This window comes from Dipodomys merriami, unplaced genomic scaffold, assembly GCF_024711535.1.
Source record: "Dipodomys merriami isolate MVZ:Mamm:240054 unplaced genomic scaffold, mDipMer1.0.p SCAF_4, whole genome shotgun sequence".
Taxonomy (NCBI): domain Eukaryota; kingdom Metazoa; phylum Chordata; class Mammalia; order Rodentia; family Heteromyidae; genus Dipodomys; species Dipodomys merriami.
This window is the reverse complement of record NW_027205603.1, coordinates 54,589,655-54,601,897: the sequence shown is the minus strand read 5'-3', so window position 1 is coordinate 54,601,897 and position 12,243 is coordinate 54,589,655. Positions and strand designations below refer to the sequence as shown.

General features: G+C 36.4%; 1 protein-coding gene across 3 annotated transcripts in view; it reads right to left on the bottom strand.

The window, feature by feature from the left end:
* The window catches only part of Cnbd1 (cyclic nucleotide binding domain containing 1), a 294,076-nt gene that overhangs the window by 265,145 nt on the left and 16,688 nt on the right, over positions 1-12,243 (bottom strand). For all 3 annotated transcript variants that reach the window (XM_069991806.1, XM_069991807.1, XM_069991808.1), the window contains exon 2: positions 11,871-12,121. In XM_069991806.1, coding sequence (XP_069847907.1) covers positions 11,871-11,958 — 88 coding nt within the window. In that variant the 5' untranslated portion in view covers positions 11,959-12,121. The remainder of the gene's footprint in view (positions 1-11,870; positions 12,122-12,243) is intronic.

Below are 12,243 nucleotides of genomic sequence, written 5' to 3'. Positions count from 1 at the left end.
AGCATATCTTTAGTATCTTACAGATATATCCCCTTCCCCAATCCTAATGGCAATCAGGGCCACCATCCAGAACCAGGTGACATGCATCCTGGAAAGGAGTACTGTTTACATGTATGCAGCATTAGGGTGTTCATATCAGGACCTCCTTAGGCATCTGGACTACTATAATAATGGCCCAACTCATCTCCCAAATTCCAACTTCTTCCTCAGCAACCCACCCTCCATATAGCAATCGCAGCATTTTCTAAATTTCCATGTGATGACAATATTTTCTCACTTGAAATCTTTTTAATTCTCTACAGGATAAAGGTTAAGCTCTTCATAGAGATATCTTTCTTTATAATCATACCTGAAGTAACATCTATTGGATTCTCGTTGGAACCTCCTATTGCCTTTGTTCCTCACCTGTTTTTACCAACTCTCAACAGCACTTCTAGCTGCTGCATATATGTTCCTTGGTCTTTCAATATTTCCTTTTTCTATTGTAAAGGTGATGTACAGAAGGGTTACAATTGCCTAAGTCATGTAATGAGTACATTTCTTTTTGAGATAAATATATTTTACTTATTCAATAATTATGATGTACAGGTAGTATATTCAAAGACATGATCATAATTAGTGGAAGCTATAATCAATTCAAAAATAAGCCAAAAGCCTGGGCAGGAACATCTGTGAGACTCTTATCCCCAATAAACCACTAGAAAACTCGAAGTGGTGCTGTGGCTCAAGTGGTAGAGCACTCGCCTTGAGCTGAAGAGTGCAGGCCCAGAGTTCAAGCCCCACGAGCCACAGAAAAAAATAATAATAATAAAATAACCCAAAAGAGAATGCAAACATTAGGTGGATCTTGTTTTTTTTTATCTAACCTGTTATTCTTCTTCTTTTGATTGGAGAATTGAATCTATTAATGTTTAGAAAGATATGTCATGTTTCCTGTCATTTTCCTGATTTCCTGTATTGGGGGTTTTCTTCTACTTCCTGTGTTTACTAAATTGATCTTCTAATGATTTTTGTCTAATGGGCTTTGATTTTGATTGTTTTCTTCAGATTATATTCCTCCCTTTAGAATTCTTTGCAATGCTGGTTTAGTGATAATCAATTCCTTTCATTTTTCTTTGTCATGGAAATTTTGGTTTCCCATCTAACTTAAGTGATAACCTCACTGAGTAGATCAATCTGGGTTAGCAGTTTTGATCTTCAGTGCTCGGATTATACCATTCCAGGATCTCCTTGCATTGAAGGTTTGTGTGGAGAGGTCTGCAGTGATTCTGATTTTCTTTCCATTGCAATATAGCTCCTTCTTTAATTTTGCAGCATTTAAAATCAGTTCCTTGCTATTCATATCTAATTTTTTTACTGTATTGAGTCTGGAAGTGTTTCTTCTTGGATCCAATCTCCTGAGGGGTCTATATTCTTCTGTTAAGTACAAGATTTTTTTTTTCTCTGAAGTCCAAACCAATCAAGGGCTCTCACTTCTCAGGGGCAAACAGGCCATACTGGGGCCACAGCCCTGACAATCTCTGAACCCAAATGCCAAAATCACAACAAAAGATTACAGTATTCACAAGAAATCAAGACAACAAACCAAACCCAAGTGCCAACACCAATCCAGGGAAGATCTCCAGAGAATGAAGAAGAAATGGAAGACAAAAGAATCATTAAAGAAATGATAACAGAATTGGTCAATAACATAAAATGGGATGGGAAGGGGAAACAAAGGAGGAGGCAACAATGTTTGATAAGAAATGTACTCATTATCTTGCCCATGTAATTGTAACCCCTCTGTACAGTATTTTCACAATAAAATAAAATAAAATAAAATGGGAGATGCAAAACTGACTATAAGTGCACAAAGAAGAAATGACAAAAAAAAGCAAGACTCCCAGAAAGATACAGAGAGAAAAATAAACATGCTATACACCACATTAAAAGATGAAATGGACACTATAAGAACTGATTTCAGAACTATAAAAGGTTCAATTTCCACAATGCAAACCACAGTGTAATCCATAGGAAACAGAATAAGCAAATGGAAAATAGCACATCAGAAGTCAAGGATAAAACAGAGGAGCTAGAACAAAAACTCGAAAGTATGAAAAAAAAAACACTCAGAACCTACCAAAGGGAAGTCCACAAATTGGCAGAGTCCACTAAGAAATCAAATCTATGCATAATTGGGATCAACAAGAAGGAAGAATAGTAAAGGCATCAAAACCTATTCGGTAAAATAATAGCTGAAAACTTCCTGTTAAGAGAGAAAATCTTACCTGTTTTACATGTCTTTTTGAACAGTCACTCCCTCCCTCTTCGCATTTTCTACCAGTTTCTCTTTTGTTTTGTTTCATTTTTGTCTGTCAGGGCTTGAAATCAGGGCCTGGGTTCTGTCACTGAGCACTTTTGTTCAAGGTTAGTGTCAATATTTTCTTTGGTTTATTTCTCAACAGAAAAGGCTTCTTTATCCTTTTAGGTTTGACACCAAAGTTAACCTAGATGTGATTCTTTTTGAAACCTATCTTTCCTAGAAAAGGGAAATTGTATTGTCCAATGTGCTCTGATAGCACCAAGAAAATAGTTGTGCTGAAGTAATCACTGACTTTATTAAGAATTTGTTTTCATTTATACAAAACAAAATAACAAGAAACAAATTATACATCATTAAACATAAACATGTTGATAGTAAACTACATAATGAAAACTTTTGCATTTAGGAAAAAAAAAAGATAAAATTATTGCCAAAACTAATACCCACTTTGAACAAGTCAACTTAGGTGACAGATACCGGACAAAGTATAAATAGACAGAGTCTAATGGAAATTTAAAAAAAATATTAAACTCCTAAAGAAGAAGAAAGACATAATCAAATGGAGCCAATACATGATGAGATAGAAAATCTGGATCTTTTGTGGTTTTTATTGTTTTCTGTTTTTAATCTGGCATGGCCCCATGCATCTGACACAATTGTGGAAGGAGTCAGAAAATTGCAAGTCTGGTTTAGGGAAAAGACAGTGGAGGGAGACCTGTGACTCAGAGCAAAACACTGCCACCATGATGGCCTGAAGATACTACCTCAGAAGCTACACTAGAGGAAATCAAGTAAGTGGCCACTTCCAATCTCTACAATAGATAAGTGATTCGCAAAACAACAATAATTCTGCTTCACATGAGTAAGGCAAAGCAAGCGCTGCTGATGTTTCCAGAGGCACACACAATGTCCTGTATGCCAGTCTGCACTGACTCAGTAGGTCTGAGTAACTGACACTGCCAGACATTACTACAATTCCCTTCACCCCCAGAGCACCTGCGCACATTGCCCAAGTGGTTTCAGTCACTAGCAGAGGTACTCAAGCATATCAGTGAGGAGCCAATTGCAAAGGCCCTTCATGGCCTGGGGAAGACCCTGGCAGGACACATAGCACAACTTGAGAAAGGTAGACTGGGACTCAAAAGAGATGTAGTGCTCCTTCTCCCAAACGAGGGACTGAATCCATGCAAACCAAATATGGGAGTAGTATCTGAGATTGGAAGTCTGTGTCATTTTGGAAAGAGAAACAAGCTGGAAATAGACTATACCCTTCCCGAGACCAGAAAACTGTTTGGCATTTATTTTTGTTATTGTTTCGGGGGGGAAGGGGAGTTTGTTTGTTCCTCCCTTCATTCTTGAGTTTTTCCCTTTTTTGTCTCCTTTTTTCCTACACTGCTCTCACTCATAACCTACTAGTAACCTACTACTCCACCTCACACTTTGCTACCATAGAATTATTACCTTTTCCACTTATTTCCTACCCCAGACATAACCATTCTTCCTCACATCCCAATTATATACCTATACCAAATGTATTAAATGTCTTCAACTACCATATTCCATTTCCCGTCTCACCATTTGCCTTATCCCATACCGCTTGCCTAACCTTACTATTTCTACTGTGAAAAAAAAATCTATAAGGACAAGGGGGAAACCAATGCAACAGCAATATACACAAGACAATATGTTGGAAATGATCTGTACAACTTGTGAGAGATTCGGGGCGGGGGGGGGGGAAGGAAAGTAGAAGAAAAATGAGGGAAGGGATAACAACTTTGACAAGAAATGTACTCACTACCTTACTTATGGAACTGTAACCCCTCTGTACATCACTTTGATAATAATTTTTAAAAATCTGAGAAAAGAAATCTACATGTTCAATGCAATAACAAATAAAATCTATAATACCATGAGGTATCACATGAAAATATACGATATTTTTTAGGTAAAATTTATTTATTTATTTTTACCAGGCCTTGAGTTTGAACTTTGGGCCTGAGTGCTGTCCCTGAGCTCCTTTTTTTTCACAAAGCTAGCACTCTACCACTTCAGCCACAGTTCCACTTCCAGCTTTTTCTGTGAATGGTTGGAGATAAGAGTCTCACAGACTTTCCTGCCTGGACTCCTTTCAAACCACAATCCTTAGATCTCAGCCTCCTGAGAAGTTAGAATTACAAGCATGAGCTACTAGCACGCAGCAAAATTAATATTTTTAAATCACAAGAATGAAGAAGAATAAGATTACACTTTTTTACATATTAACATACTTGGTAAGCTCAAGAAAAGAATTACTTTGTTCTGAGAATTGGGTAGGTACCTGAATTGAAAGTTTTAATTTTTCAGAATTTTCCATGCTGATACATGCATTAGCTATACAATTTTGTTTCTTTCCCTTTCCCTTTTCTTTTTTCTTTATTTTTATAAACTTTTTATTGTGAAAATACCATACAGAAGGGTTACAATTACATGAGCAAGGTAATGAGGACATTTCTTATCAAGCATTTTTGCCTCCTCCTTTGTTTTTCCCCTACCATCTCTGCCCTCCCATCTCCAGGACTACACTCCCCTCCCCGTCCACCAAAGTTTTAAAGTTCGTACATCTCATTGTTACAATGGGTCCACCTGTATCCCTATTTAAACAATTTGTTTTTTCCCTTCTCCTCCCCAAATTATACCAACATCAAATATAGTGAAAACAGGGGTTATACCATGGGGGAGGGACATACAAAGCAACAAAGAAATCACCTTATAAATACATTAGAAACAATAGCAAGAAAGAAAAAAACCACTTGTGTTGGAGTTCATTTCACCTAACATCATCTTTCTTTTTTCTTTCTTCTTGCTGGTCCTAGGGCTTGAACTCAGGGCCTTGGTGTTGTCCCTGAACTTCTTTGTGCTCTAGCATTTGGGCCATAGCACCACTTCCAGGTTTTTCTGAGTAGTTTATGGAAATAAGAGTCTCACAGATTTTCCTGCCTGTGCTGGCTTCAAACCGCAATCCTCAAATCTCAGCACTGCAATAAATTTTTTAAAGCTGTATTTACCAAAGTCCCTAAAATTGTCTGAGAGTTTTTTATTCCTCATTTAATTTACTAATCACCTATGTGGTCAGTGTTGAAGATGTGAGAGGAGTGAAAGACAATCACTTATTTTAAGACATTAAGACACCTACAAGGAATCATAACCCAGAAGCATACATCTTTGAGGTAACTAATATGAGATTAATACAAATAATAGGATGGATACTGGAAAGAGGTTGAGGAAGTTCAGAATATGGAAGAGATTACTTTACATTGAAATGGCAGGAGAATCTTTGCAAAGACTAAAGTGGTTAAAGAGAACTCTGAGGCACTGGAATGATAGGAGCAACTAGAGAAAGACAAATGGGAACACCAAAGACAAGTAACTTGAGAGAAGGCATGACAGCATGGTGAGTATTTATAATAGTCAAATTTAAGGAATAATCTTGTACTCAGGAGAAATCTCCAGCTCTATTTTCCAGAGCCTGGACTGAGAGCCAACTGTATTGAGGAACAGCATTGCTTACGATAATAATATCCTCTGATTGGTAATTGCTACTAGACTAGGAAGAATGATAGATGACCTACAAATATTTCATGAGCCATCAAAATGGACTTGCAACTGAGATTTTTTTTTCAGAAATCAGGACTAATGCCTGTGGCATTTTTATGAGCTTTTGGCTTATGAATCTATTAAGCATGTGTAATTCAGAATCTGCCCTATATATAATTTCCATTACATTGAACTTGAACTACTACATAGGAAGCAAAGAATGGTATGCAGACTGCTGTTAGGCAGCTGTGAAGATTTCTGCCACAAAACCGGGATCTTTTGTCACTGTATTTCTGGAAGACTGCAATTCCATTTTATATTCTAGTGACCATGGGTGCCTTGAGTGGCCATCTGAATGCTTAATTAAACCTAGGACTTTCCGCTCACACCTCTGATCAATATTGATGGTTAGATTCAAGCAAAGACATTAAAGACAGTAGTTTAACTGTAGTAGTTTATTCAGTTTAGCTGTTTATCAACAGAACTGTAAAATTTAGGACACAAGTAATAGATTTCAGCCAAATCATGAGAGACTTAAATGTGAGACTTTGAAAAATGAATTGTAATCTAAGTTTTGGGAGAAAGTGGGATTCCGACAGCTTTTGAGAGGAGAGTTAATATGATCAAATTTCTTTTCTACTCATTGTATGAGACAAGTAATCTCCTTCTCAATACGTGTTGGACAAAAGACCAGAGATTAGTTCAGTAGAAAGGTGATGGAGAACCTATCTAAATGGATGAAGAATTGATAATGCTCTGGGACTGATTACACTAGAGTTCTAATTTTAGAGATAGGATGGAGCAATAGTCTGAGATGTGGGGAGACTTAGCCTGACATCTAGTGGACATATCCGACTTGCAGTGCACTTCTTTTTATGTCACCATTTCCTGTTTCTTGCCTGAACCTTCAGGCACAGTTGAGCTCAAATTTAAATTCCCAGAACTTAATTTATCAAGGCCACTCAAGATTGTCTGAGCAACAACAACAAAAAATAAATAAATAAAAAGAAAAAAAGAAAGATGGGGCGGGGGGGGGGGAGGATGGGAAGGGATGGGAAGGGGAAACAAAGGAGGCTACAATGCTTGATAAGAAATGTACTCATTATCTTGCCCATGTAATTGTAACCCCTCTGTACAGTATTTTCACAATAAAAAAAAAAACATAAAAAAGAAAAAAGAAATAGAGAAAGAGAACAAAAAGAAAGAAAGAAGAGAGAGAGAAGAGAAAGAAATATTTTTTTAAAAAAGAACGACAGGGACTGTTTGGGGAGAGGAACCAGTGGAAATGGAGCACTGAAGAAGGGGAGATGTGGTAAGGGGGAGGGAATTATGATCAAATCACTTTATTTACATGTATAAAAACAGAATGAACGCCATGAAAAACTGCTTCAAAAGACAAGAAGGACAGAAAAGAACAACAGAGGTGACTAATTCAAAGTAAATTTTGTTTTGTTGGTCATGGGTCTTGAATTTGGGTCCCAGGTGCTATCCCTGAGACTTTTGCTCTAAGCTAGAGCTCTAACCATTTTGAGCCACAGCTCCACTTCTGGTTTTCTGGTGGTTAATTGGAGATAAGAGTCTTATGGACTTTCTTGTCTGGGCTGGCTTTGAACTGCTATCTTGAGATCTCAGCCTCCTGAGTAGCTAGGATTACAGGTATGAGCCACCAGCACTAGGAATGGCATGTACGGAATGATCACAGTGAAACCCTTCAGTATAATTTACAATAATATAAAAAAGTATCTGACAAAATACAAGTACATTAAAAGAAAAAAAATATTTTTTTGTTTTGTTTTTGAGGCAAGGACTTGGCTCTCTAGACCAGACTGGACTGGAACTTAAAATTATCTTCACTATTGCTGGCTTAAAGAGATATGTTATCTTCCTCTAGTGTTTTTTGTTGTTGTTGTTGTTTTGGTTTGTTTTTCCCCCAATGAAATTCCCAACATTTTTCTTTGGTACAGAAAAACAATGAGTTATCCTTTTACACTGAAATAAAAGTCAAAAAATATTTCAATACTCTTTTCCCTATCTAATGGTTATTTTTCATACTGTTAATGATAATACAAGCATGGACATATTTTCCGATTTCTATACCATCTTGGAATTTCTATTCTCATTTCTTTCAGAGATTTTTATTTATAAACTTGTTTCTTCATATAGCACAATCTGCTTCCCTGGTTTTTTTTTTACTTAAAGTCTCATTCTTTTACCCAGACTCCTAGGATTTAAATAGTTTAGAACTTTAAAATGGTGCAATAGTCATTTTTCCAAATAAATATATTTTGAAGCTCCTTCAATCTTTAATTTCTAGAGAACTGAAAAATTTCTCAAATTACAGAAAATGATCTGTGTTGAGTATTATCAGTATTATCAGACTTACAGTAAATGTACACCATAATATGTAAAAGAACAAAGGCAAACATTCCCTTAAGAAAACTATCTGGTTTCTACATTCGTTCAAACATCTCTGGTTTTAAACACTTCTCTTTTTTTTCCCCTCTGCATCCTCATGTGTTAGAAACAGTAAAACATACCTAGAAATATTTGTGAACTTGAAACTTCTACTAAAAACACAGAAATTCTTTCTTGGAGATCAAACCAGTAGTCAAAACGTAATGCATATTTCTAAAGTTTACCCTGGCTAAGAAGTTTAAGTGAGCCTACTTAATTACACAGCAACTAAAGTTGTAGCATACTAATCCAAACAAATATAGCTCGTTGAGATCAAGGTCATAGTCATAAGCCAAATGGTGTACATAGCTTTTGGCCTTTTCTGCTTATCTACATATGTACTATTATTGCAAACAAGGGAAACCATAGGACCTAAGTTTCTTTGGGCCTGGCTTACTTCACTTAATATAATTTTTTCCAAGTCTTTCCATTTCCTAACGAATGGGGCAATGTCATTCTTTCTGATGGAGTACTTATAATGCACTATTTGATTCTTCTGTTTCTTTTGTATGTTCTTCCCCCATTGTATAACCCTTGTTTTCACTGTATTTGATTCTGGTGTGCTGCATCGTATATACATTTCTGTAATTTTGGGAGGAGAAGAGGTATAGCAGAATGCTTAAATTGGGATGCAGGTTGGCCCTTGTGATGATGAGATATACAGGACACTATGTTGAAAAGGAACTTTACAATGTCGGGGGCAGGGAAGGGAGGAGTTGGGGAAGTGGGGAAGGAAGTGATAACAATGGAAAAACAAAGGAGGAGGTAACACTGCTCAATAGGAAATGTATTCATTATCTTACTCATGTAACTGTAACCCCTCTGTACCATATTTTTTGCAATTATATATAAATATATATATATATATATATAAAAATTAAAAAGTGGCATTGAATCCTTTGCTTTTGAGAACACATATCCATTCCCTGGGGTTATCAAGCTGTGAAACTAACTTAAGACACAAGCCAAAGAGACAATAGAAGAAGATTTGAAAATGTCAATGGAAAAAACAAATAACTGTAAGCACTAAGCTGACTCAAAAAGCTAAATTGCTTCGAGTATCTGTGTATCAGTCAAAAGTCTCTAAACAAATGTCTCAATGCAATTGAAGTCTACTTATTTAATAGATGGAATGGGTGAGGGATTTCATAGAAGTTAGTAAGAAGGCAAGGAGAATGCTACTGTATAAATTGCTCCTGCTGCTGTTTTTATGAGCAGAGACAATTCATCCACATAGAAGACTCTACTCCTTCACTTCCATGGGTAACTTCCTGAGACCCAAATCTCCTTACCTGTCATTTAAAAATGGATCATATTTTATTATTCTCTTAACCAATTACCTCAGATCTAGAAACTTAACAAACAATATAACTATGTTGTTTACGCTTCTGGAAATCCGATGTTTAAAGCAAGTAACCATTTGACATTAAGTTGTCAGCAAGATTATCTTCCTTCTGAGGCTCTAAGCTTTCCTTGCTTTCCACAGTCTGCATGGATGCCTTAGGTCTTCCTTGTCTCATGTCTCCATGCCTCTCCAAAGCTATCAATGACCATTCATCAAATCTTTTTCACATTTCCTCATTCTGGCTCTCACTCACCCTGCTCACTGCACTGTCACATCAGTGGGATCTAGGACACTTCAAGATGCTCTCCCCCAACTTGAGATCAGCAGACTCAACTACCTTAATTCTATCTAAAGCTTCCATTCCCCACTTGCTTTATAGCCTGGAATATTCACAGGTTCTGGGAACTACAGACAAGGCCATTATTCTGCTTACCACAGACCTCATAAGGTTCTTGTGTGGAACAAATGAAAAAGGGAACATACAAATGCATGCATGCTACCTATAAGAAATACCCAATAAACATTATTTAAACTTTAACATTCTTGACATTAAATAAAACATTATACAAATATTTATAAAGTGGATGTAAATCACTAATTCTAATTCAATTGAGCAAATCCAAACTAAACAGGATCTACATATTGACTATTTATTAGGCATTTAAACAAATCTTCCTATTTGTGCCCATTGCATTTTGAAGCTTTCCATTTATATCTTTTATAATTCAGCTTCAGTCATTTTATAGATTGAAAGCATCAGCCATATACTGGCTTTTCATACAATCATTGTTTCAGCAGTGACAACGAGCGTCTACTGGGGGAAACTGTTGATTTGCTGGAGTTGGCACAAAGACACAGCCATTAAGCAAGCAGGACACGTCTCCAAAGACAAGTCACAGACATATAACATCAAATAGGAACCTCTAAAGAGAAAATCGGGAGCTCTGCTGCTTTCCATTATGTGCCATTCAGTGCTGAGATCTAAATTGCTCCTGATTTTCCATCTTTTAATCACTTCATACAAGTTAAGTGTCCTTGGGAGACACTGCAGAGGGTAGCAAATATCTCATTCCATTGATTCTAAATTAATCTGATTTTTAACTCCCAGCTACTGAATTTCCCAGGCACCTTAAAAAGAAAAATATCTTGTAGTGATTATTTCTTTTTCTTTTTCACAAAGAAAACCTGACAATAGAGGCTGTGGTTTGGGGCAAAAATATATAGAACACTTATTTCCACAAAGTGGAAAAATTTGGCCATATACAATAATTTCTTAGATAGAAATATAGACACTGCAAAGAATGAAAATAGGAATTTACCTTGAGGACTTTGTCTAATACTATTCAAGACATGGGCACAAGCCTTCAAAGAACATCATCTTTTGCCTATGCTATCTTTTCTCTGAAGACTATGAGCAGTAAATTTTTAATTTAGTTCAAGAAATTAACTTTCACAGGAAGCCCAAAGAAAACTGCCAGAGTTAATACTTTATTGAAGCTAGGAAGCCATATGAGTATTACCTTTGTTTAATATTATTTTTAAATCTCAATTAAAACTGAGACTATTACATGTCACTACTCAGAAGGTTGATATTCAGTTATTATGGCTATGAACTGGATGGCCATAAGTGGTTACAGTCCTAGGTGTAAATTGACTACATGGAATAAATACCATCAGTTATATACATTTCTAAATATTGAATTCTATATTATTTCTACAGTATTATGTCAAAAGGTAGACAATAAAAGTCCAAATGAAATAGGAATAAACCTCACAGCAAGAATGATACTTGTATTTCCTCCCCTTTAAATTTAAAATAAGACTGTGCCTAGTGAATTTAAATACTAATTATCTCATGAAGGGGCAGTAAGACCAACTTTGGGTAAGGACTAGAAGATATATCAAAAACAGATAACCTTGGTTTATGTGACCTCTCTGAGCCCCTATTTTTTCCTATTTAAAAACACTTCAGTGAATTTGAAGTTATGAGAAGTCATAAAGATCCTTATTTCACAAATGGAAAAATATCTGAGGCATAGAGAATTGAAATGGCCTCAAGTAGACAAAGCAGGATTTGTACACCTAGACTCTGCATTTCGCTAGGCTGTCAATAGGATTACCTATGTCCCTAGCAACCCTCAACTGTCCTGTGTACAAGTATCACTGAAAACAACAAAAGAACAGGGCCCCACTTACTTGGTATATTACGAAGAGGAGGAGGAGGCACATTTTCAATGGCTATCATATGAGAGAAAATAGCTGCTGAAAGAGAAGATATGGACATCTTGATGAGTCAAAAGCAGCTATCCAGAGGCAATTTGCCAGTTAAGTGAACAGCCCTATCCCGTGAGCATCATAAAGCAGAATCCTCAGTGTCATTTCTGATAGGCTGGGTCCCACAGAATCTTCTTGTTTACAGTTCTGATATGGTGTTTCCAAGATGAAATCTAGAAAGAACTACATATTAGTGCAGTGCAATTTATCAGTGGGGCTGTATGAGCAAAGGGAAATGAGTAGGCGGAATGATGAAGGAAAATGTAATCCATGAGGCAGATTTGACAGGGCCAAA